Source organism: Doryrhamphus excisus, chromosome 5 (assembly GCF_030265055.1).
Source record: "Doryrhamphus excisus isolate RoL2022-K1 chromosome 5, RoL_Dexc_1.0, whole genome shotgun sequence".
In the NCBI taxonomy this organism is placed as follows: domain Eukaryota; kingdom Metazoa; phylum Chordata; class Actinopteri; order Syngnathiformes; family Syngnathidae; genus Doryrhamphus; species Doryrhamphus excisus.
In genome coordinates this window covers 10,221,700-10,248,621 of record NC_080470.1, presented here as the reverse complement: position 1 = coordinate 10,248,621, position 26,922 = coordinate 10,221,700, and the positions used below count along the sequence as shown (strand labels likewise).

At 40.9% G+C, this 26,922-nt stretch overlaps 1 protein-coding gene across 8 annotated transcripts in view; it reads left to right on the top strand.

Annotated features, from left to right (window-relative positions):
• Positions 1 to 26,922, top strand: part of celf5a (cugbp, Elav-like family member 5a) — a 222,400-nt gene that overhangs the window by 123,550 nt on the left and 71,928 nt on the right. For all 8 annotated transcript variants that reach the window (XM_058073574.1, XM_058073577.1, XM_058073570.1 and 5 more), the window contains exon 3: positions 3,500 to 3,548. In XM_058073574.1, the coding sequence (XP_057929557.1) occupies positions 3,500 to 3,548 (49 nt within the window). The remainder of the gene's footprint in view (positions 1 to 3,499; positions 3,549 to 26,922) is intronic.

Below are 26,922 nucleotides of genomic sequence, written 5' to 3'. Positions count from 1 at the left end.
ATGTTCTCCCCGTGCATGTGTGGGTTTTCTCCGGGTACTCTGGTTTCCTCCCACATTCCAAAAACATGCTGGGTTAATTGGCGACTCCAAATTGTCCATAAGTATGAATGTGAGTGTGAATGGTTGTTTGTCTATATGTGCCCTGTGATTGGCTGGCAACCAGTCCAGGGCATACCCCACCGCTCGCCCAAAGACAGCTGGGATAGGCTCCAGCATGCCTGCAGTCTCCTGAGGGTAAGCAGTATAGAAAATGGATGGATATTTTAAACTTATTTCTTGTGTGACCACCATGGGCAAAGTGTTTCCTAGTTCTGTGATAAATTATAGTTACAATCAATTGGACTGTCTTGATCAGAAGCAGTATGACAGTCAATCGAGTTTGGTCTGGTATTGGGGTGAAACTGTACATCATAATCATAGTACAGTACATAAGGTCATGGTCTGGTTCATTTTTGGCACAGTGTGATACACAATAAATAATATAACTACAAAAAGAAAGGCTAAAAATCAATTTTACTACCAATGTTGTGTAGATTTAAGCCTGATCTAGAGCCTGAGATAGAGCCCCAGCCCCCTAACATTTATTATATAGAAAGATTTTGAATATATTTTTAAGCAAAAACAATAGCAATCAAATTTAAAAAATACCAAAATAAATATTTACAATGTTTAGTATTTTTTTGTATTAGAATTCAAATTGATTGAGTAGACCCCAGAGGGTTAAGATAGGATAACACTGCATTTGTCTTATCCACTTGTCGGTTTACATATTTTGGGAAGGCAAAGTGCTCCCCAACAGAAGACATTACCGATGGAAGGTTCTTTTAGCTCGGGCTTCTCTTTGGCACTAACGCTAGCCATGACTCCTGCAAGCCTGTCTGGGTTCTACTTTATTTGTTTATGATGTAAACACCTTACTACATTGGGAGGCAGTTATGCTTCCTGTCCCTTACTTAATGTGACCTTAAACCGGATGATCTGTTGCAAAAAATGTGCGCCCCTGATAAATATGTACATACTATATATACAAACTCTGCCATTCAAGGCATAATGATGTAGGTTGCTAGCACAGTGTGGTATTTATTCTGTTTGGGTTTTCTATAAATTGACTGGCCTTGAAGAAGTCGGGTGCCGCACTGCAGTATATTGCTGCTTAGTGCAAACGAGGTTCCATTTTTATTACAGTATGTAGTCTTTATACTGACGATAAATGACTATATAATATTCTCAACTTGTATGGCAGCTACATTTATACGTAGGATGAAATAAAACGTAAATGAATAAAAAGGGGTTATAATGTAAAAGATCAAATGGCACTTTCATAGTGAGTCATAACCATATTGACATAAATGCAGAATGACTAATTTTGAACCAAATGAGCTCTTGGATGACTCACTTGTACATTTTCAAATGAGTTAGTCTTAGTCGAGTTGGAAGTTTTGGAGCTAGAAGTCTCTGTGCTGCTGCTTGCAGGGCTTGGGGAAAATCTATAATTCCATATGCTTTCATTGAGCCGCCTCATTTGCTCAGTTAAGCCTCCAGTCAGTTGAATTAAAGCTCTTAGCGCTAACGCGCTGCTGTTTTATATGACGGGTGAGGATAGAAACCCTTGAGCCAACAGGACGTAATGTGGTGTGTACACGCTTGGAATATACGCTCATCTGAACTTAGTCCAGTTTGAAGATGGATGGGTCAGCTAGTCTGGGGATGAAATATTGTAAATGGACTGCAAACTGCATTTATAATGGTGTATTAATGCAAGGCAATTGAAGTAATTGAGGCGAAAATGGGGCATACTACTTGGCTATGTACAAGCGTGCCGGTTGTCCTTATCTCACACCTCCAAAAACAGACAGGAAGTTGATTGGTTTTAGCACCGTGGCGTTTTTGGTCCATCAAACAACGCGGTATAAACAGAGTGAGGCCTTTTGTCAGTCATACAGTCACTTTGTCTCTGTGGGTAGAGGCGGGGCCAGTAGCATATACACAGTGCAGAAGAGTGTAGCGTAATTATCAGACTGCAATACATTTTAATATTTTATATATTTTTTTTCCTCATACTGTTCTTAAAAGTAAAGCTTAAAATCTTGTCCCATATTGTTTTCATGGACCCAGTCTTGTGTATCTTCGATTTACTATTATATTATATACTATATTTTACCATTATACTATTACATGCAAAACACAGTTATATACATGGCGAATGAAAGGGTTACTTGAACCTTTTTTGATGATGTGACAATTTCCAAAGAGACAGAATGGCAGTGAGATCAACACGGACACCACCTTTTGTGTATTGCTATAGGTTAGTCCTTCAATTCAAGAGTGTTTCTCACCTTGTTTATCAAATGCCAGCATTTGCAACTTTCTTTGGCCTCATTTCGGGTTATTAAGGTGACAAACGGTATTGAAGTCAATAAATAACACAAAGGCGGTGCCCGTGGTTGATCTTGCTGCCACATGGTGTCTTTGGGAACAGTCATGTCAAGAATCACATCTTCAATGAAGGTAAAACTAACCTTAGGTGTGTAATGCGGCCATTTTGGTTAGAATCACACCTTGAGGAATGGATTAATGACGCAGCCAAGGTTCTATCTGTAAGTAATGTGCAACTTTAAAAACTGCATTAAGTGTCTTCTTTGAGAACTGTCTGACATTTATTAAAAAGGTACATTTTTATTGGATGCATATAGCTCAACAAAATGTGACTTATTTCATCTTCTGTAGCTTTAGTTGTCCTTGTTGATGTAATCATTGCTCCTTTTGCTCTGGTTTTGTCTTCTTCTCTTGCAATATGACTTCTTTAAAAAAAAAAAAAAAGGCTCACTTTGATCATAAATACTGGTAACCGCAACTTGTCCAATACGACTTGTATATGGGTTTTTTCCCCCTCTTCATGGCTCATTTTTGACTGATGTAATTTATACTGGGAGCAACTTCAAGTGGATTGAAAGTGTCTCCTGTTGGTGTGCAAATACAGTATAAATCTCAAGATATTCTATTTGATTCTATTAAGATGGTAGAATATGACATCAGCTGTGGGAAGTTGAAATAATGCTAACTTTAATTTGTATGTGTATGACTAGAAGGCTTCCAACTTTTGGTCCAAACAAGTCTTGTGTTGAAATATGAGCGAGGTAGAGACTGTGACACAAAGACAGTGATGACTGAGGTGTCTAATCCAGGCCATGCCATTCCTATCAGGGTCCAGTGGATTAGAGTGAGCCTCCTCACCCTACAATCCTTCCCAGACAGACACTCTCCACGGCCCAAGGGCCCCCCGATCGATAGGCCTGCGATTGATCCGTCTCTTTTTCACTTGTCCCGATGCGAGATTCACCTTTATTAAGGCTGCAACAGGCCTTGCAGCCTCTCCAAGCACCTTTGGTGGACAAAAAATAGCCTCAGTCAGGCTTTGCTCTGTTTTACTGCAGTTATTAAAATGGAAGAGACGATGTCAACAATACTAAGTTGGTCTTTCTTGTCTCCTGCTCTACAGATGACTCGCCCCATTCAGGTGAAACCGGCCGACAGTGAGAGTCGTGGAGGTGAGCGCAAGGAGTTTTTTTTTTTTTTTTTAATAGTTGATTTGCTAATGGGCAGTCTTGCTAGTTATGTTTGTGGATTGAATAATTCGTCTTTCACACTTAAAAATAAACAACAAAACACTTGATATTCACTACATAGCTTACTTGGTTTGAGATATTTATACAAGTCAAAGCATCAAATTTATCATCTCCAAACTTCATGGACACACAACAGATGGATAGCCTCTTCATTACAGTATTTCATTCATTCATTCATTCATTTTCTACCGTTTTTCCTCACAAGGGGGTGCTGGAGCCTATCCCAGCTGTCTTCGGGCGAGAGGCGGGGTACACCCTGGACTGGTCGCCAGCCAATCACAGGGCACATATAGACAAACAACCATTGATGCTCACATTCATACCTATGGACAATTTGGAGTCGCCAATTAACCTAGCATGTTTTTGGAATGTGGGAGGAAACCGGAGTACCCGGAGAAAACCCACGCATGCACGGGGAGAACATGCAAACTCGAGGGTGGCCGAGGGTGGAATTGAACCCTGGTCTCCTAGCTGTGAGGTCTGCGCGCTAACCACAAGACCACCTACAGTATTTCAAAGTTGCTTTATTTTTTAATAAGAGAATATGTGCCTTGTTGAAACCTGCAGGGACTCACGTCCCTAATTTCCTCATCCCGGTTTCACCCACAACGAGGTAAAGAGTGAAGTTTCTTGTTGCGCCATCTTCTTTCTTCCCTCTGCCAATGCCAAGTGCATGATTGCAGCACTGTGAATTAAATGGTGATTAAGCTCAATATCGGAGTTACGGCCGTGCAAGGGGCCCAGTTAAAACCTGCTGCTGCTCCAACCTGAGCATAAACAGCGGAGAAGGGGGCGGAGGACTTGGAAGCGGGATCCTGTGCGCACACAGCTTGGCAAACAATCAATAAATTTGCAGGGTGCTCGCCAAGATCCTCATTACTCAGCCTTAATTCTGTCGCCTTTGATCGCTCCTGTTTTTTGGAACAATTTATTTACTCCCAGGCGTGCATGCATGTTAATGGGATGAGAAGTTGAGGAACTGTTCTCATGTGTGGTGCTTTTACCACAGCTTTTGTTGTTTTAGTTTAAAAAGGAACAGCATTTTTAAGATGGGGAAGAGAGAGAAACGATGCAGAAGTGATGCCAAGTGCATACAGCTGCTGTCCTGCCACTTCTGAGACTTTTCCTCAAAACCTTTGGCTGCATTTGGTGTGAAAATAAAATGGCTGGCTGCCTGGCAGCCTGTCAAACAAGGCTTCAAAGGACAAGGCAACCTGGTAGAGAAGCTGCTAGAAAGGCCAATAGAGATCACAGAAGATCTCAATTTCTCTGTTGCCGTGTTTCTCTCATTGCACTACTAAGTGATGAGACGAGCCAAAGATTGATGTCCCCTATAGCGTCATTGATTTTGCCATTGTGTGTACACATTAACAGTAACACTCAGCAGCGTCTTAACCTGGTCGTGAGTGGTGTCTTTGACAGTTCTTATGACGCTGGTGTCCATCGTGGAATCCATTGAGGAAAGAAGGACCGCTGGGGTTATAGTAGAAAGTAGCACATCATCTTCAAGTGGTCTTGCAGGGGCCATCAACAACAAGTTAAAAAGGACTCTTTTCGCCAAGCAGGCCACTCCAGTCCAGTATTAACTGAGCAGGAACTGGAAGAATTAATTAACTCCTGTGCATCTGTGATGGTTAGTGACACAAGGGAAGAACCCGGTCTGGCCTCCTTTCTCAGGGACCACTCCTCTGCTCCGATATTCCTCAGTGCATGAGGTTATACTAATTAGTGCCTTAATCTTATTATGATGAGACAGTCCAGAGCACCTTTTTTTAACCCTTAAGAGGTCCTACAAATTCACCCACATTTTTTTCCTAATGGCATGTATATATATAATATCCTTGTTGTTCTTATGCACTGAGATGGGTCAGTAGGGATTTGCAGCAATATTTATCTTTATAAATTTTTTTCTACAGTGTCAGAATAAAATGAGATGACAAAATATGTCACCTCCTGTAAATTTAAAATGTTATATTTTTTTAACCCTTTAAATGTGTATCTTAAGTCAGTATGTTTACATAACCACTTTTTTAATATAGTACAACATTCCAAACATACTAGTGACACACTTATTTAAGTAGCAAGGCATCAACAGCATAAAGTGAGTAATCTTGCTGCAATCTTTGAATGGATAAAAAGCCACCGATCGGTATCGGCCTATACTTGCTCTATAAAGCCGATTACCACCATGGATCAGCTCCTCCCCCACTGCAGCAACCGGAACAACCATCTCTTTTTGTGTGGAACTTCCAGTTTTTTAGAGAATGTTGTTTGTAAGATCACACCATGAGTTTGCTACATTGAATAATGGACCTCCTGGAATTTCCAATGGGTTTACAAGCTCATGATTGGCTCTTGGAGATGCCTGGTCCTCGTGCACTCATCTTATTCTTCTTCTTTTTCTTTGGGCTTTTCCCTTCAGGGGTCGCCACAGCAAATCAATCTCCTCTATCCAACCCTGTCTTCAGCATCTGTCTCTCTCACACCAACTACCCTCACGTCCTCCTTTACTACATTCATAAACCTCCTCTTTGGTCTTCCTCCACGCCTCCTACCTGGCAGCTCTAAATGCAGCATCCTTGGAATGGCCTTTATTGTCATTATACAAGATGTACAACGAGATTGGAGAGCTTCTCCTTTCAGTGCAGTAGTCATGTTTAAAAAAAATATATATATATAAAAGTAGAGTAAAAAAGACAATTTAACAAGATATATACAAGATATCCAAATATACACATAGTATTGCACAGGAGCATATGCAGGAGCTTCTACCAATATAGTCACTATGTCTCCTTTGGACATGTCCGAACCATCTCAGTCTGGCCTCTCTGACGTTATCTCCAAGACTTCTAACATGTAATGTCCCTCTCATGTACTTGTTTCTGATCTTATCCATCCTGGTCACTCCCAGTGGAAACCTCAGCATCCTCATCTCTGCTACCTCCAGTTCTGCTTCCTGTCCTTGTGTCCTCGTGCACTCATGCATTCATGTGCCATGTACAAATCAGTTTTCCTCTAAATTTAGATGGTGATGCTTATAAACTGGAATTTATGGTCATTTAAGGTACATTGGATGACAATGACAATAAGCCGTAAAAAGCCAAAATGTCTTGGGAGAAAACGAATGGCAGGATATCATAAGGGTGAAAGGACTTACCTATTCGTTTACCTGCTAGACTTTAGCATCTTCAGGGGGTCTCAGCAGGTAAACACCACACAGGCCTGAAGGTTTGCCAGCTTTGTGACGCATTTATAAATGAAACTGATCTTTTACGGCTGCCTAACAAAACCAACATTGCTGGCTTTAAGATGAAAGTGAAACTCTTCTAACAAAGTCCCCTTGAATATTTTATCACTTTAGGACATTTAATCCAAACAGAGCTGTTTTCATCTGAGGGAGGCAGGGGGATCCCTGTGGCATCCCCTTAATCTGACACCACCAAACAGTGCAGCAGAGAAACCTAAGAGTGCTCCATCTCTTGTATACAATCAAAGGGAAAATATACGCTAGAGTAAATTCATCCAAACACTCTGTCAGCTCCTGCTGTTGCTTAACAAAGACACACTGTGAAATGAATATTAATGGCCAATCACCGGCCTAATGTAGCAGAACAACAGCCCCTTCACATTGTCGCAGAACGCCTCTGTCACCGATGACGATTACCTTTGCTGGACGCCTCTTTCCGGCACGTTGCAGGTGATGCTGTGTGGAGGCAACAGGGACCTAGCTCCCTGGCTTTTTATCTCCTCACATGGATATAAGCTAGATTGATTTTCCATCACACGTGGCACTGACGGCTGTTGATATTTCAATTTTGAAGGGCTGTTCAAAGAGTCTCCTCAGAGGGCTCGGCGTCCTCACACTGGAGAAATCAGCGTCCGCCGCTTTGGCGCTTTACTATCACCCTGTCCTTGCTTCTTATTTCTTTTTTATTAAATGTTCTTGTTTTCACGTCTTGTTTTGGTGCAGCCCATCGCCTTCCTTGCAAATTATTATTAGTAAGAAAATGACCTCTACGACAGAGCAAAATGTGTCACGCCTGCTTTAACGAGAACACTGAGAGCAAGGACACATTAAAACTTGCTACCTCATGCATTAATTGGAACAGATATAGTTGAACACCAGCATCTCCGAGGGAATCCTTGAAGAACATCAGTTCATGTATATTTGACAGGAGTGCTCTTCTGTTTTTTGGACTCTAGTTCTAGTCAAAGAGCCTTCATAAAACAAACGTGTGGTGCTGTTCTTTCTTTGGAAGTAGATTCCTAAAAACACAAAAAATCACCTATAAGACGGAAACACTGTGCTGTTTTTAGTGATGCCCTGTAAAACACTAGTCAAGGGTCCTCTACTGTATATGACAAGAAATCTGCTGTTTTTTTTTTAATTTTCTTCTGTATGGAGGGAACACTGTGCTGTTTTTAGGAATCTACAACAAAACATGAGGATAGGATTTTCTTAATGAGTCTGCTGTTTCTTCAGACTGACTTTAACCCATAGTAAAAGGTAAAATCATCTACTATATGACAGGATCACTGTTGTTTTTAGGAATATACTTCTCTAATGTATGTGACTGCTTTTTTAATAACCTGCGAACAAAATCTGAGCCAAAGATTGGAAAATGTGCTGTAAAAATGTCACTCTCACATGTAGAACTGAAGTATGCTGATGTCACACTTTGAAGTTTAAGAATTTAAGTTAAGCCCATTGATGATATTCTTTTTTTTCATTGCATTGACTTTGGAATGATAAACAGTCAAGGAGCATGTAGCCAGCACCCTGATTTTGACTCTCAGCGACCATCCTCCCATCTTTTTTTTCTTGCAGCTGTTCCAAAACAGTAAAGTTTTGAGCCGAGGAGCAGGTTTGCTGTCAGCTTGGGCTCAGTTGGTGTTGTAGCGGGCCCGCCGAGCACAGCCGGAGCCTACAGCCCACTGAGGAGGGCCTGGATTAGAAACAGGCACTGGCATTATGGAGGCGGGCCTACAACCCACTCAGCCACCCACACAGACAGGACAAACAGGCAAACATACTGTACATCTCTCATGCAAACACACACTCACACACTGGGAGGGGGTTGTATCACATAGTAATAGGAACTGGACGTGTGCAGCATTGAGAATGTTTAGATACACATCATGTAGTATGTAATATAACATTGTATTTTGTGTGTGTGTTGCAGTATTGTGTTGTTTTTTTTCATCAGTCCACTAAGATGTGACAGAGGAATGAGAAGCAGAACCAGAGAGAGATGCAATAATTTAAAATGTAGCGCAAGGACAACTAGAAGAAAAAGTATAGATTGAGAGAGAGCGCCTGGCTGCATGCTCGACTGCTGTTTTTTGACGATGAATTTATCTTGTATAAAAGACAACAGAGCGGTTCATGTATGAAACGCCAGTGTTCTCCTTTCATAGAGAGATGAAGATCAGTCGTGAAACAAAGCAGCGCAGGCCTCCAAGGCTGGATTCACACTTGTGGTTGGATTCTCTGGTCGGGACTAAAAATAAGAAAAAAGATACTTAGCATTTATACTGGTACTTTTGCCATGAGAAGTAAGGATTTCAACATTTGTTCCACATTTCATGACATTACTCAAATATTACTAACCAATATGTAGGTTATTTTCATATTTTGATATTTTTACCATCCCGGCCTTCATGCAACAAGACAAAAAGACCGGATGACTGACAAAACGGCTCACTCCGTTCATGCTGTTGTTCTTTGGAACAAACGCTCCAAGTTATTGAAAGCAATGCACAGAGACAAAATTATGAAGTTCATTTTCATTTATTGTGAGATTAATTCATTTATTTACGTTTTAATTTATTTTATTTGCTTTTTTTTCCTGAACGAGGAATCACATTTTAATCTTGCGAGATCTTGTGGCACCCCAAGAGAAGGCTTATTGGGAAGCATAGAATTGGTTCTCAGACAACGAAGAACCACATATGCTGTAAACGGTAGATGGAGTACAGTATATTCATTCATTCATTCAGTCATTTTCTGATGAGGGTCGCGGGGGTGCTGGAGCCTATCCCACCTGTCTTCGGCGAGAGTCGGGGTACACGTTGGACTGGTCGCCAGCCAATCACAGGGCACATATAGACAAACAACCATTCACACTCACATCCATACCTATGGACAATTTGGAGTCACCAATTAACCTAACATGTTTTTGGAATGTCCGGAGAAAACCCACACAGGCACGGGGAGAACATGTAAACTCCACACAGAGATGCCCAAGGGGGGAATCGAACCCGGATCTCCGAGCCTAACTAGCCACTCGTACGCCATGCAGCCCAAGTTTAAAACAATTATATAATAATATTCACACTATTTCATGTATAAAAATGAAGTTATTGAGAAAAAATACCCCTCATACCCACCAGTAAGCATGTCTACTGAGAACATGCAAACTCCACACAGAGATGGCCGTGGGTGGAATTGAACTCGGGTCTCCTAGCTGAGTGGCCTGCGTGCTAACCACTCATCCGCCTTGCAGCCTGGAATACAGTATATAACTACAAAAATGAACAATAACAATGTGCTTGGCTGAACACAAATGGAGAGATTCCAAATAACAGGCAGCATGGTCAGAGGTTGTCGGTAACAGGCAGAGATAATCCAACACTGAGGCCCCCTCGTCCTGATCCTCTCATAGAAACAATTGTCCGACACAGGCAGTTCAGTCCGATAGCGCCAGTGATCATGTGTCAGGTCAGCCAACACATCACAATATCGGAAAAGTAGGGGCCGTGCCAAGACAGGGAAGTCTCCTTCAAATGCTCAAGAACCAGTTTCCATATTTACAATACCAGCGGTAGTATGCAACGGTAAGGTCAGTCAGCGGCCTTATAGACTGAGCTACTGTCCATTCGCGAGCCACAGGGTACAATCACCATGAATGTACTTCACAGTGCTACAAATGGTTGGACATTTTCTGGGACTAAAAAGCTTAGGGTTTGACACCGATTCCCTTTGCCGATCATGAACCATGAACCTCACCACACATTACTTACTTACTTACATTAGTCTTTCAGAGATGTTTCCTGCAGTGACCTGCTGGTTTGCATGTATACATTTCTACACTTTGGACATTAGATGGCCCATCTCTATCACACTTTTTTTTTTAAGGAAAAATATTGTCTTATACTATATTTGGGTCACTGCTGCACACCTTACAATATGTAGGTGAAGCCCTGGAGAGTCGAAAACTTTATCAAAAGTTAAAGTAAAGTTGCAAGTCTTTGGTGTGCTGGTGATTTAGATGTAAAATCAGGAGAGCAGCAGCAGCAGCAGACACAGGACGATGATGATGAAATCATTTCTGCAGGGATATGCTTTGCTCCTGAGGCTAAGATTGTGCTGAGACTGTAAGAGTTATGCAGAGTCAGTTGGAAGGAGGAGCATGCACGATACGCTAATACACCGAGCTAGGTGGAGATCAATTAGCCTTATCTAACAAACTACTAATGATAATGCCACCGCCCAAATTGCTGACGGCGCCCAAGAACAACAAGAAGAGAAAGCAGAGTGATGATGTTGTGAATTTAAGCAAGCCGGATTACTCTTGTACTTTTTTTCTCTTTCTGGAAAAAAATAAAAAAATCCACTGCTTTAACAGTGCAGATGCAAACATCAGAAGGCATCACATGGTCATAAAGTTAACAGCTGTTTTGACATTTTCAACAGTCTGAGATTTAATTTCAAGTGATGATGTCACCTTCACCTTGGTAGCTACTGTATCAGCCCTCAAACATCATTTGTATGACAGGGACCCTGTATTGTTTTTGGAATCTGCTGGGAAAACGGCATCTGCATGACATAAGCGCTCTGCTGTTTTTAAGAATCAGCAGTAAAAAATGCTAGTTAAAAATCCTGTAATGACAGGAAGTCTCTGCCGCGGTTTTGAAATCAAAGTTAATTCATTCATTAATTAATTCATTCATTTTCTACCGCTTTTTCCTCACAAGGGTCGCGGGGGTGCTGGAGCCTATCCCAGCTGTCTTCGGGCGAGAGGCGGGGTACACCCTGGACTGGTCGCCAGCCAATCAGAGGGCACATATAGACAAACAACCATTCACACTCACATTCATACCTATGGACAATTTGGAGTCGCCAATTAACCTAGCATGTTTTTGGAATGTGGGAGGAAACCGGAGTACCTGGAGAAAACCCACACATGCACGGGGAGGACATGCAAACTCCACACAGAGATGACCGAGGGTGGAATTGAACCCTGGTCAAAACTATAGTATTAGACTGGATATACTGTCTTAGAAAGTTGCTTGTCATTGGGGGTAATTTTAGGTCCCACAGCCAAACCAGTTGTAAACACTGGCTCTACATGGCATAAGTGCTTTGGTTTTTTTTTTTTTTGGAATCCACTGTAAAAAGTTAAAGATCATATATTGAGGGTAAAGCCATTCTGTTTTAAGGACATACTGCAAAAACCCAGTCAGTGGTTCCCAAACCTGAAGCCATGTACCCCCTATACTCCTGCACACTCAAAAACATAAACCTTAGCTTCTTGAGATACAGTGTTGAACAGAATTTGTTAATGGATGTTTTAGTAACTTTTGCATATTTTGATATAATTTCACATGAGTACTCATAAACAGATAAGTAATCATCCTACATATCTTTTATTCCGATTCAATGGCTTGAATTTTTCCTCTCACAATGGCTATGGTTAAAGTGTGCATATTAATTCAATATCAAATTGAATGGGAACCCTTAACAACCAGTATCCAAAATACAGAAATATAACCAACCAATAATAAATCCTCATTTTCTGGGAAAAATCCTCATTTTCTTATTTCTACACAGAGTAATGAACAACTTCATGCTCTGTCTCCTTTCTGCTCTGTTGCCGTGAGGTGTTCAGGCGCACTCGTAATTGTGTTAGGCATTAACTGTTTTTCATTTTAATTCACATACCCCCTATTACAGTTGGCATCCCCCTGGGGGTACGCATACCCCGCTTTGGTAACCTAGGATATATATGACAGGAGTGCTCTGCTGTTCCTCACTCTTTTTTTTAAAGCATTCATTCCCACAGGCGCACCAAAGGTTACACTTGTACACAGGAAGGAAAGGTCAGGAATCATGTTTAGTTTTTCTGCAGCCGGGAGGTAACTCCAGCATGGAGTGCGTTCAGACAAGCAGGCTGGCAGGAAGGCAGGGGCATGCGGGGCATGCAGATACGGCCGGACTAGATGGCGGAGGTGGTGGTGGAGATGCTGGTGCAGGAGGAAGCCAAAGCGAGGCAGGGATGACAGGGTGAGACAAGGTTATCCCAGTCAGACGCTCGTTGCCTCTCAGCTCCTCTGCTGTCACCCTTAATAACACCCTCTCCCTTATCACCCCGACAATCACCTTGAGAAACAAACTCTTTCAAAGAGCATGAAGGGTAGAGTGGTGGGGACCGACCTCTTTGGGGACGGATCGGGTGCAGATCAATTTAGTGCTCAATTTTGGTCACTTTATAATTCTTTCTGTGGTGAATTTGTGTCTTTTTAAGTCCTAAAACATAGCAGACGATTGAATTGAAGCACAGCAATCTTGACTACATTGGATGCCACTCTGTATCTATGTCATTTATGATGTCATTGTAATTAACCACCATATTATTATAATCCAGGAAGCATATTAACTGTCTGTTTTTCCCATTTTTCCAGAATATAATAATGTGTGCCAGTGTCAAACACATGTATTACTCTACACGCAGTGTTTTAAGTAACATAATAACATTAGTTACTGTCACACACTGTAAAAGCGAAACTGTAAAAGCGAAACTGTAATAGCGAAATCTCACTTGGACTCCATGGATCAAATTCCACATTTTTCGGTATTCAGCTTTCTCCTAGATACAAAACAGTATTTAAAAATTGTAGTCTATTTGAGCACCAACCAACGTTAACAATAGTCAAGTGGCGAATGCCTGTGTGGGTCCCTTCCTTGATTGCAGTGGACCCAGAAGAGGTCAATTGAGGCCTGTGATTGGACGGCAGAGTCTGCTCGCAACCTCTGTCCAATCACTGCAATCACTCGTTTTCTCCTTTGTTGCTACTTAATGACTCCACTTCATAAGGAACTAGACTGATCATCAAGCGCATAGTGAGGTCAGGCTAGGTTGATTGGGTGGGGCACCACAGGCCTCAGAGCAGGGAAATGGTCCTTTAACTACATTGCTTTCAATTACATATGTTGTTCAGTGTTGGCTTTTTATGATAAGGTCACTATTATAATATTTTTCATCAATTTTAAACACGTCTCACAGGTCCCACAATAGCGTATTGTAAGTGTGTTGTCTAAAATTTAGCCTTAATGCTGGAATTTAGACAGTTTAAAAGTGATTTTAGTAAGTTTCCTTGGTTTTGTGTGTCAAGTAGCTTTAATGCAAATGAGCTATATTTGTCCTATCCTCCAAGTAGTGCAATTGTGCAGTAACATTAACAGATTGGCTGAGTTCCAGGCTTCATTTTAGGATGTGTCAGGAAGCCTGGCTTTTAGAGAGCTGTTCTCTGTGAAGTGGTGGCCATACACATGGGACAGGGTCATCGAGCTCCATGAGGCAGGAGGTTTTTTTCCTTCATGACGCCATGAAAGCCCACAAATTCAAGTCATAATTTGAGCGCTTCTTACTCTTCAAAAGTGGAGCAAACAAGCGAGGAAGATGATGTTCATGTTCATGAAGTTCATGTTTGGTGCTCATAAACAGGCTGCAGGGCATTCAATCATTCATTTTCTATACCACTTATCCTCATGAGGGTCGCGGGCATGTTGGAGCCTATCCCAGCTGTCTTAGGGTGAGAGGCGGGGTACACCCTGGACTGCCAGCAAATGACAGGGCACATATAGACAAACAACCATTCACACTCACATTCATACCTATGGACAATTTGGAGTCACCAATTAACCTAGCATGTTTTTGGAATGTGGGAGGAAACCGGAGTACCCGGAGAAAACCCTCGCACGCACAGGGGAGAATATGCAAACTCCACACAGAGATGCCCGGGGGGGATCAAACCAGGGTCTCCTAGCTGTGTGGCCTGCTGCTCTAGGGCATGTATGTCCAAATTTTTCAAGATGAAAGGGGCACTATTTTTTTATATATATATTTCTAACTCTGGACTACCAAAATGATGTTATTTTTTCCTCATGATATTATGACATCAATATAGTAAAACTTTATTCCTGTAAAATTACTACTGATTTTTAATTTTTTTTTAGTTATCTCATTAAATTATATTTTTAGAACATGAGTCCAAAAAAACAAAAAAAAACAAAGAAAAAGCATTGTACATTGGACATCCCTGCTCTCGGGATACATTAGTGTTGAAACATCAAACTGTATACCAAACTGTGTACCAAACTGTATCAGCATCGCATGCACAGAACTGATTTCCTTTACGGATTGTGCAATGACACTACACAATGCCCCACGCATACTGAAGGAGACACCATATTTAACTGGTGCATGATTGCTCGCACCACACGATGTGACCAAATAACATACACAAAACTATAGCGGGACTGAATTGACAGCAACAAATGGGGATAATTAAGAATACACAGGCTTTGCACAGAATTATCTACCTGGTTACAGCTGCCTCTGCCCTGGGTACTTTTCTCTGGCCTAATTGTGAGACCTTTGGTCGCTGTGCTCTATGTGGAAAGCACATGCCCAGCTTGTACGTCGATGAGTCCAAAGTGCATTGAGAGATCTGTTTTCCATAAAAAATGGAATCAAAGAAATATGGTTTGCTCTTTCTTATAGCCCTTCAATAAAGCAAACCACCTACAATGATAAACTGAATTGCTGGTGATATGGAGGTTGTTGTATCACACACAAACACAAAAAGAATGTTTGTCAAAATAATGACACAACATTGGAGCAGTGCTGCCTTCACCTCAGGGCGGGGACAGAAATAAACATCTTTCTATCTGTCTCTCTCCAATGTATGCACCACCGTCACTATTTATTTACATCCGCACAAGGCAATTTCACTCTCACATATAGTGCCCTCTCGCTTAAGTGAAGGGAAAAATGGAATATCGCATATGTAATGTCTCCAGATGGATGGAAATGCCAAAATATAAAATCCAAATTTTACCCTTTAGGGCCGTATGGAGGGACGGATATGATGGTGGAGTGCATTTATGTGCTGCGGCTATAAAACAGATGCAGCAGCAGAAAATAGAACTCACTTGAATTGTGTTGTGATACCATTAAAATGATGCTGTCACTGTGCCATTGTGACCATTTAATGATACTGTTTATCTATATGACATTACATTCAAATCAATGTAATGTTCATATTACATAAATGTTCCAATTAACATCTGTATTCAATTAATGTCTGAGTCTCCTATAGTTGCTGTGTAGTCTACAAAAGCAAATAACCACCGACATCTCTTATTAGTGCCAAGTGAAAAAAAATTGTATTAACAGCTATGGCTGTAGGCAACCCCCTGATGTTGTTTTTATTAACTCTGATTATCATCTGTTTCCAATTAACGTTCCTTCATTTTTGCGATCTAGGTCAACAAACGCCCCAGATATAATTAAAGCATTTACAATATTGTCTTTATTTAGTCTTCCTTAGTTTTTTGGAGCTTTTTCCAGTGGCGTCAAGGTCAGTTGCCTAAAGTCAACAATTGTTGTGCATGAAATGTGCCCGATTTGTTAACAGACAAGGGCATAGTAGATCTGGCGAGACATAGCCTTGTTTGACATGTGATGCGTCATTAGATTGGTGGTGGTGATGGGGTGGGAGATGCCAATGCTGCATCAGTAGGCACCAAATAGAGGCTTTTAAATTAGGCTCAGCCACGGCTCACCTGCCGTCACCGCCGTTGTGTCATCTCACCTGCGGGGACGACAAATAGTGCTGCACACATTGCTAACGCTCTTGTGATTACCCACACGCCCACTTGTCATCCTCTTGTCTTTCCGCACATCTGCCTGTCAAACAAGTAGCAAGGGGTAATGGGGGGGAGAATTTGTCCTTCCACAAAAAGGATGATTGCTAGCAAACTTAGGTGTGCTGAATGATTTATTTATCAGCAAAATGTTAAGCCAATTGCATCCTTCAACCACTTTAAAAGTCAATATTTTTGGCCTTTGTTAATGTTAATAGGCTATTAGGACAAAAATGTAAAACACATACTTCAAGTCAAACTGACTACCGGTTTTGAAAAATAAGACCGTTACCAGATTTGAACTCATCTCTACGTTTTACAGAAATAGAAGAATTGTATGTGGCATTAGCTATTTTAGACGCATGCAGATCCTTTGCATCCATTTGCATTTATTTTCGGGTTTATATTTTCTTTGTTAACTCTCTTGGAGTCGTTCATGAGACAGCCAGTAATGACTGGCGACTCAATCCCGGGTGCAAAAGCAGACAATGACAACACAGCCTTCTTAGAGCCGGTGACCGAGTCCGAACACTGATTGCCACTTTAACATGAAGAGGGCTCCCACCTTCAACCCCCACACAAGAACACAAAGGTTGTATCTGACAATAAGGCTTCAAACGACCTCTCTGGCTGCTGGAACTCCGACATGACACTTGAGCCAATTTTTACAGAAGCTGTACTTCAAAGAGGGCTTTGATAGGGCGGATATTGGATGAGATCTAAGGGAGTCAACTTGGCTAAGGCTTTATGATTCTAGATTAGACCATGTCCACACTAACTTGTGTTTTATTCAAAAAATAGATTATTACTATGCGTTTTGGCCTTTTTAATTCAGCATTAGGCCAAGTCCACACTAACTTGGGTATTGATAGATAGATAACTAGATAGCTATATTCTTTATTAATCTCCAAAAGAAAACAGATCCAGCAGCTTACAGATATGGAAAACACGGGTGTGCATGCAGGGTTCAAGAAAATAAGGGAATGGTAATGTAAAATACTATAGTAAAATAAAATAATGAAATAAAATAAGGTACAAATACCAAATACAGTAGAGCAAAAACATCAAAAATATAATAGCAAAACAAGAAAAATATAATGCAAAAACCTCCATCTTGTGCTGTTGTGCAAAGAGATGTACAGCAGCATATGTACATGTACATATTGATGCAGTACAGTGGCAGTTAGAAGTACACAAGTGAAGTGAAGTACACACTTGTTTACAAAAAAAAACAACAACAAAACAAACAGTGCATCCCTACTAGACTGGACATGCAACATTTCCTTATTACCTGTTTCTGTCATAATCCATCACCATTAAGGCTATGATGTTCAGTCTTGAAATGAAATGTGCAAAGAGCAAAGGCAGGGCATTGGGTTAAAGGGATAAGGATCTATGCACTGGTTCATTGACATCACTGAAACATGAATACAATGTCATCAGGGAAAGGACAACTGCGTGCTTGGATTGTGTCAGATCTTTCCACGTCATCACGGATGACGCAAGGATGAGGTGGTGGGCTCGGCTCCACTAAAACCAGGCAGGAAGAATCGCTAATGACAGGTGGAACATGTTCATTTCAGACCTGTGAGGTGTGTGAGTTTGGAAGGCAGCCTCTTGCGGCTGCACTGTGGGTGATGATATCATGTATGATATCATGTAAAACTATGTTATAAAGACATAGACTTCACTAGGTGTTTTTTGCTCATTACTAAGTTATTCCATCTAAATAGCATGGTTTTAATCTGGTCATATTTTATTTGGTTGTTGGTAGTCAATTCACCTCACAAGTCAAACGAAGGAGTCTGTTGCTTTTTATTTGGCTTTTTGTGGGCTTTTTTTGGTGGCATCTGTGAAGAAGACAAGAGATAGGTGTGATAACCATGGAAACAGCAATTGAACATCCTGTAACAGACTAACCTTGAGTAGCTTTGCTTTATTTTAGTTGTATTGTGTTTGCACAGTGGAAGACTGGTTAGCATGTTAGTACGGACAGTGAGGGCTTGAATCTATAAGGGCATTCCTGTGTGGAGTTTGTACGTTCCACACATGTTTAGGTTTTCTTTGGGTACTCCAGCTTCCTCCCACATTCCAAAAATTAAGAAATATTAGACAACTGATAATATTTATTCATTTATCTGTACTGTACAGACTGCACCTGAAACTTGAGCCAAGGAAATGCAACAAAATGAAGACCATACAAGTGTATGATTAAATTGCATGTTGAGTACGATAAATGTGTACATGTTGGTAGGTCTGCATTGAAATGTTTCCTGTGACCTTCAGAGGGGCCGCTCTACTATTTGGGTTAACTGGGGACTCTGACTTGTCCATAGGAGTGAGCGTGAATGGGTGTTTACCTTAAAAGGCCTGGTTCACTTGACTAAACCAGTTCAGTGTTTGCTCCGTCTCCTGCCCAAAGTCAACTGAGATCATGAGGACTACTTAAGAATGTTAAAATGTTAATAAAAAGTTTATGAAGGAAATTATTACAGTTAACAGTTAATATAGCCATAATTGACCCTACATTGTTTACAATTGGACTGATTTTTTGTTCTGTTTATGCTGATTGGTCATGAAACATCACATGGTTCTACTAGAGTTCATTTCAACTTCAGCAAAAACGGTCCTTATTGTAAAGAGCAAAGCATCAAACATCATTATCATCTTCTTTTTCAGACTTTTGTATGTAGAAAAACAAAACTGATCTTGGACAGTTTTCATGGGTCATGCTGTGCACTTCTAAGAGAAAAATATTAATATGAATAACAACGAAAGAAGGATTTTTATTCCTCTTCCTGTTGCTGCACAAATGCACGTGACTGCTTGACACTAATGCGTGCTTTGCCGAGTTAGTCTCTCATTATTATTGTCGTCCTGGCTCACAATGACGGCAAATTGCTTATTTCCTGTCACGTCACGTGAGCAAAAGAGAACAAAACAAGATAAAAGCTGCAGAAATGTAAAATGCTGGGGGAGCGGGAGCAGCGGTGGAAGCAATGTGATGCTGTCAAGTCGGCAAACTCCTCCCTGTGTCTGCATGTCAAGCTGCCTTGGCTTTTATCTGGATGACATTAACTACAGAGGCAATAATCAAAGATCAATCTGCGTTTGACATTGGTGCATGTTCGCTGGCTGCAGGCGGCAGATATTCTCGCTGCTCCCCTTCTCATTTGGCATTACCTTTTAAGGACTAGATGCTGCATTTCTACCTCATATCCTCTCTACCCCTTCCAACCCTGTCCACGCATCCCGATTTCCTTGCTTTGGCAAAAGGATAAACGTTGCTTAGGGGGAGTGCGCTATACGTTCTCCACTAGCACCACCATGTGACCGGGACTCTCTTCCTTCCTGTCTTTCTTTGTGCCCGCATCACTTTATCTACCAACACCTCACTGACCTCTTTTGTGAGAGCCATGGAAGACACAGCAGAGTTTCTCTGCTAAACATGCTAGTTCCAAAGTTCACCTTTTTTCAGAATTTCACCAAATTATACACCAATGAAAATGATCACCAATGTAAATAAAATGTCTCCTCCTCAGTCAGCCATCGTGGGTGTAACTCAGCATGTTGAAGACATTTGCTCTGATCAACCAATCCAAATTTTACTGTGGAACTCCACTTCACACACTTCACTTCAGATAAATCTGAATAAAAAAAAATAAAATAAAACCAAACATTTCAAGTGTGTATGTGACATGGGCCAGCAGTCCTAATTCTGAAGGCCCTGGGCAGATTAGATTGGCATGGCAACACGTAGAAGCAGAACTCACATCTAAAATCTAACATACTGTAGATGTACTGGAATACATCTGGAATGTATTCTGGAATACATACACCCCATAAGTCAGTCCAACTTTGGGATTTAACAACAGCGCCGCCATGTGTTGTATTTGTCCAAAAAAATGTTTTGAGAAATTTGTGTGCAGCAGTTCAGGTTAGATTTCACTGATAGAAATATTGAAATTGCAGGAATCGTAATGATTTACTCCAGCCACAGTGCCTAACTTATAACTTTGCTAACTTGCTATTCTATAGATAATATTTTTCTTGTGGTAAATTGAATGGTGTTTGCCCATGTGCTATGCATGAGGCTGCACAGCCTCTTCCATGCAGAGTGGGGGCGAGACCATGTGGTCTGCACTGAGTGCTTTGGACAGGGACAGGCGGATCCAGCTGGTTCAGAGAGAGCTGCTCTACGGCCAGCCAAGACGCCCCCGCTGCCTGCCAACCACACACGCACACAGTGGATGCTTAGAGAAAGATGTACACAGAATTCATAACATACATTTCCCCCAATGTGTTCCGAAAGGTCCAAACCGAGCATTTGAAATAACACATTGAAGAGTATATGTCCAAGCTTTTCATAGTCCAGTGTGCACCCACACAGTTTTACATCACTTCAGCTAACCCGCGACTCACAATTGGAGAAAATGGCCATCGAGCGCCGACAAAATTGTTCGATATCTTTGAATGCAACATGGGTGAAAAGAGGGGGAGGAGTGAAAAAAAAATGTATTTAGTTGGCAGGCAGGTGCTGGCCCTGCAAATTATATATGGCCACAGGTCTTGTTATTGATTTTCTCTTGCTTTTCTGTCTGATAACACATTGTTAGATGAAAGCCAGCACTGTGGACTCTCACAAATTGTTTTGTAAAGTTGGAGAAAAAGAGATTAGTTCAGTAGATGTCACTTTCTTTTGTTGTTGTTGTAGTATATATATATATATATTTATATATATATATATATTTAAAATTTCTGATTCTCTGAAAGCACAGACCAAGAATTTCTAAAGCAATCTTTGTTCTATAGAGCAATTCAACCCTGGTCTCCTAGCTGTGAGGTCTGCGCGCTAACCACTAGACCGCCGTGCCGCCCTACTTGTATTTACTTATTTTATAATAATAAGCTGGTCAGGAGACAAGCTACAAGCATAAGTTGTGTTTTCATGCTGGTATGCTGGTAAGACCATGAGGACCAACTGGCGTCTACTGGTCATGCTGGTAGCTGATGTATGCTGTCTTTTGGTGAACTACTCAGCATCAGCTTGAGAGCTACCCCTGTGATATCATCACTATTTAAAGCTGGGCATACTACATGTTTATGTTGAACAACTTAAACACATAACTAGAGTTTTGAAGATAAGCCATAAGTATTAGAATGATAACAAAAGAATAAGATTATTATACACGTAAAAAAACTGATGAATGTGATAGCCAGTGGTAGCTCGCCTGCGGGGCAAAAACAAGCTACCAAGCAGAGCGAACCAGGCAAAATGTTTAAACTAAGATGTCAGAATGTCGAATGACATTGAAACATGAGCAAATTTACGGACTATTTTTCATCCAAACCATAATAAGGAACAAATTGTACAAGTGATTTCGGTGCATTCATTCATTCATTCATTCATTTTCTACCGCTTTTCCTCACGAGGGTTGCGGGGGTTGCTGGAGCCTATCCCAGCTGTCTTTGGGCGAGAGGCGGGGTACACCCTGGACTGGTCGCCAGCCAATCACAGGGATTCTGGTGCATGTTATATCAAAATACAGCATAGTGAAACATTTTCATAATATTTTAAATTGCAGTAAAGTAATTGTGGTCAATCTGTGCGTAAATTATAAGATAGATATGCATCCGTTATAACATATACATCCAATCATATTACTGAATATTGTTTTCAAGGAAAAAAAAGGGGGGTGGTGGCTTTTATTTTGTCATGGATTTGCGCCATGATCAATTACATGTAGCGGAAACCCTGGTAGATTTTGTACAATTGCACAAATGCATTAAAAACAAAATGATATGACAACAAGAGACATTTTTTGTTAAACTTCAGAATACCTTTTCACACAGGTGTTGTCCCCCCTGTTATGACTTTCTAATGGTGAAAATTGCAGGGTAAATTTCACCCTCATGTATTTGTTGAGATAGAACAGTGACATGGAAAAAGGTGGAAAAAAGCTTTGACTGGCTGTGTGAAAGGGGTTGGCAACTAATTGTCCTTTAAAGGGTTAAAGCTGATTTAGTTCATTCACTTCTTGGTCTTTGGAGAATGCTAACTGGAAAAATATGGACTGTATTTAAAGTGTATACGTATCTCTAAGACTGTTTACAGCAGCTCTATTTATTCCAACCTCCATCCCATCCCCGCTTTCACATACGTACATGGCCCATTGATTCTTTGGCCAAATCTGAAGTGCATCTCTAAACGATGTGCGGTGCAAGACGAGCTGTACAAAATTATCAGCGCTAAAGTATACTGTCGAAGGAGGGGAGGTGGCTCACTGGAGGCGCTGCTTATCTGAACGGCGCAAACGTGGACGGAATGATGAGCTAAGCACCCCCTTGCATGAACATCTTTACTACTTTCCCTATAAAACGCTTTCTCTCTCTTGCAAGTAGTGCAAAGGTTAAACCTGACCGGGGGCTCCCATACAAGGACTCTCAAAGTAATTTCTTTCCAGTTTGGAGAGAAAGTAAGCTTTTCCTTCTCATTCGTGTGGTGGAAGTGTTACCTGTAAACCCGACTGTGAGATCCCCAGTTCCTCTATTAGAGCGGCAGCTTGGAATTGGGAGGGAGTAATTGGCTGGACAGGGCTGCAGTGGGTTTAGCCGCCATGCTGGCACAACAAGGCCGCCTGTCCCCATCCTTGGCGAGATGGGAGAGCAGCCAGGCCCGCTCTGCTGCCACGTCCCCCCCCCTTCAAAGCCTGACGACAAGCTGGGGATGGCAGCAGCTGTTGTCCCGCAGGAGCCAGAAGAAGTCTGCTGGTCATTAGTGGGAACTAGTGTGCTGGGACGAGGCTGGGTCTTAGACAGCTGGGAGACCCCCTCGTCACCTGTCATCCCTTCGTTCCCAGATCCCCGCCAAGAGGGATTGTGTATTATCAACTGACTTGCCTCTAACACAAGGCTGACAAAGGCTCGGTCCAATGAGGGGCTGTGCCAAGAACCAGGAAAGATAGTTTAAGCGTAGAGCAGGATGCTCCGATGCTTTTTTTTTCCCATTGTGCGACTGAATTTCATTTCATCCCAGCAGGAAGTACACAGGAAGTGAAACACAAGTAATATACAAGTAAATATATGGTCGAACCCTTAGTTTCATACAGTCCATTATTAGGTTTTTGTCTGAAAACTTTGCTACAATATTGCAGTATTTTTTTGGATACATTACACGTAACAAACTAGTCCGTTTGCTCTGTACTGTATCGTTCTGTGAAATAAAGTGCACAAACAAAGCACCCTATGCGTTGCATGCATTATATTTTTTATTGTGTGACTGCTCAATAACCCACCAAAGAAAGTTGATCTCACCGAGGGGTACGGGAAGTTCCATCCATTAGTCGATTATAATTATTTATCATTGGTTTTGCATGTAAAACTATAATTATTCTCCAGAAAAAGTTTTTTTTGTATATGTTTTGGGTGTCTGAAACGTATTATTTGAATATACATTGTTTCCTACAGGAAACATTTCCTCAGTTTTTGACGTTTTGGAAAAATGAAAAACAGAGGTACCGTAAATGCTCCAGTTAACACCTGTATTCAGGTAACTGCTGAGTTTCCAGTAGTAGTCAGTTGCATGGGATAGTAAAGCAAATAACTGCCAGGGTTTCTAATTAGAACTGGGTCAAAACAACATTGGCAACCTTCAGACAGAGTTTTTATTAACATCACAAGATGCTCGTAGCTGCATTAAAAGTATCGTGACTCATCAGCAGCCAGCATCGTTATCTATTGCTGCATGCGCTTTAAAATGTTGGCTGCATGTTACGCTTGTCTTACTGTACCCATCAGAGGTATTATTGCTGGATGAGCAGTTTGCTGCTTCCTGCTATTACAACATTGGTTCTGTTTCTTATGCTATGTTGTGCAATATCCATCCATTCATTTTTTATGCTGTTTATCCTCATTTGGGTTGTGGGTATGCTGGAGCCTATCCCAGCTGTCTTCGGGCGAGAGGTGGGGTACACCCTGTACTGGTCACCAGCCAATCACAGGGCACATATAGACAAACAACCATTCACACTCACATTCATACCTATGGACAATTTGGAGTCACCAATTAACCTAGCATGTTTTTGGAAACACTCTCCATCACGTATGTCAAGTGTGAGTCGTTTTTGCTGTATTTTACTTGTAGTTTGAGTATGAGCCTGGAACAAATTAAATCATTTTTTATTTTAATTTGTATGGCAATATTTGTTGCTGTTGTTGTATAAAGGTGTGCTTTTAATGTCAATACGTATAATATATTATATTATAATTTCAATAAGTATGGAACTTTTGTGCCACTGACGATTGTCTGCTGAGTGGACAAATAGTGTCTCTGCATGACAGGTTATGAATATCTTCAGGAAGCCAAGCTCCCTCTGTACTGAAGTTATCACATGATTATGCTATTATTTAATATGAGTCCATGCATGGGGAATCCATACATAATGTATTGGCTACATCAATATTTATGCATGCAATATTTATGTGGTGAAAGGATGCTGAAAAGGAGCAGACCCTCTGTATGGATATAGAGAGGACAACCCCTTTAAAAGGGCAGTCAATTCTAAATATGCTAATAAGAGAGGGCTAGAATAATAATAAAGACACATATAGAATAGTGTATATATTCCATGGTAAAACTGGCATTTCCTAAGCATTCACAATAACTTTGCACACACAGGAAAACTTCTGTCATTGTATGCATTGTTAAGTGGGACTGATGGAGACAGCGTGGCCATTACTCACTGCGTCGCCTGGCTAATTTCTCTGCTCTTACAAGTACAAAGATGTCAAGCGGGAGCAGCAGCCTTACCTTGGCTTCCCCCCCGGGACCATTAATCCTTCGGCTGGTGTTGTCCCTGCTGTAGCGTTGGCTGGCTACCTCATCCGCTTCATGGCTTTGCCAGCAAACTGCTATTCCCAGCCTTTTTTTTCACCCTCCCCACCTTGTTCTATTTATTTTGGTTCCAGCTAAACTCCCATCACCGACACCTTGTGATAGCGATGGAAAGAGCTGAATAATACAACACTATGGAAAGTTGTGAAACTTCTAAACACAAGTAGAAACGTGAGAGATCTGTCTTAATATAACTACCGTCATTTAAAGCCATTATGACATTTAGACAAGCAGTTAAGCCCAAATTGCATTCTTCCCCTGGGCAAATTTGGAGTGAAGGCAAATGGTCATGTTTTAGCTGAAAATGACAGAAGAAAATGGCAAAAGGCTGGAAAAAATATATTATCATCATGTATAGATGGTTATGTTCTTTTTTCTGATTTACCAGGATACTTTTCAACAGTTTTTCTTCTCTCTTCTTCTTTTTACCTGTCCCGTCCAGCCAATAGTATAAATATTATTGTTGCCCGTACATGCTAAACACATTTGCTCTGCAGGAAAAATGGTCATGGAGTGTTTACACTTTTGCCTCAATTTGCGCACATTTGTTTTTTGTGTCTGCCTAAATTACTCACTTTGCATGCGACGTTCAGGGACACAAGAGGAAGCAAAACGTGGACGACGAGGACGAATAGTCATGGTCGTGTTGTTTGTGTCCATGTGTCTTTCAGCTGTAGACAACAAACCAGGAGGATCACTTGCTACATCACATCTTCATGCTTTCTAGCCCCGCCCACTCCTTCCTGTTGCTTCAGTGTAGAGCAGGGGTGGGCAAACTTTTTGACTCGCGGGCCGCATTGATTTGACAAAATTTACGGGGGGGCAGACTATATATTTTACACGTAACAGTCCACCTGGTATTATTGTATCTGTAAAATTGTCATGCAATCTGCTATTATTATTTATTATTTTATATTTATATTTAAATATTTTAAAAATAATAAAATATTATAATGATTACAATAAAATTAAAATAATAATAATTATATTATTATTATGTAAAATATGCAAATATAACAATAATATTATATATAATTAATATAATAATTAGCATTAATATAATAATTATAATAATCATAATAGTTCTAATAATAATTATAATAATCTAATAATAATAATAATTGTTATTATTATTATTATGTGCTTGTGTCCCTTTTTTCAGGAGCACTTTGTAAACAACAGACCATGTCAAAAAACGAAATTGATAAAACCATCAAAAGGTTGGCTCAGGCCATGATGCCAGGTTGTATGTTGAGTTTAAATGAAATACTTTGGAAAGATTGGGCGGGCCGTATTCAAACACTTGGCGGGCCGGATGTGGCCCCCGGGCCGTAGTTTGTAGAGGGTTGTGCCCTCCTCTTTTGTTTATTTTTATTTTTTGGACAAACTTCAAAATGAGGAACTGTTAAGGAGGATAAAGATCTTAGCACGATCACAAAATCAAATCTTAATGTCTCTACCTTTACATTGTT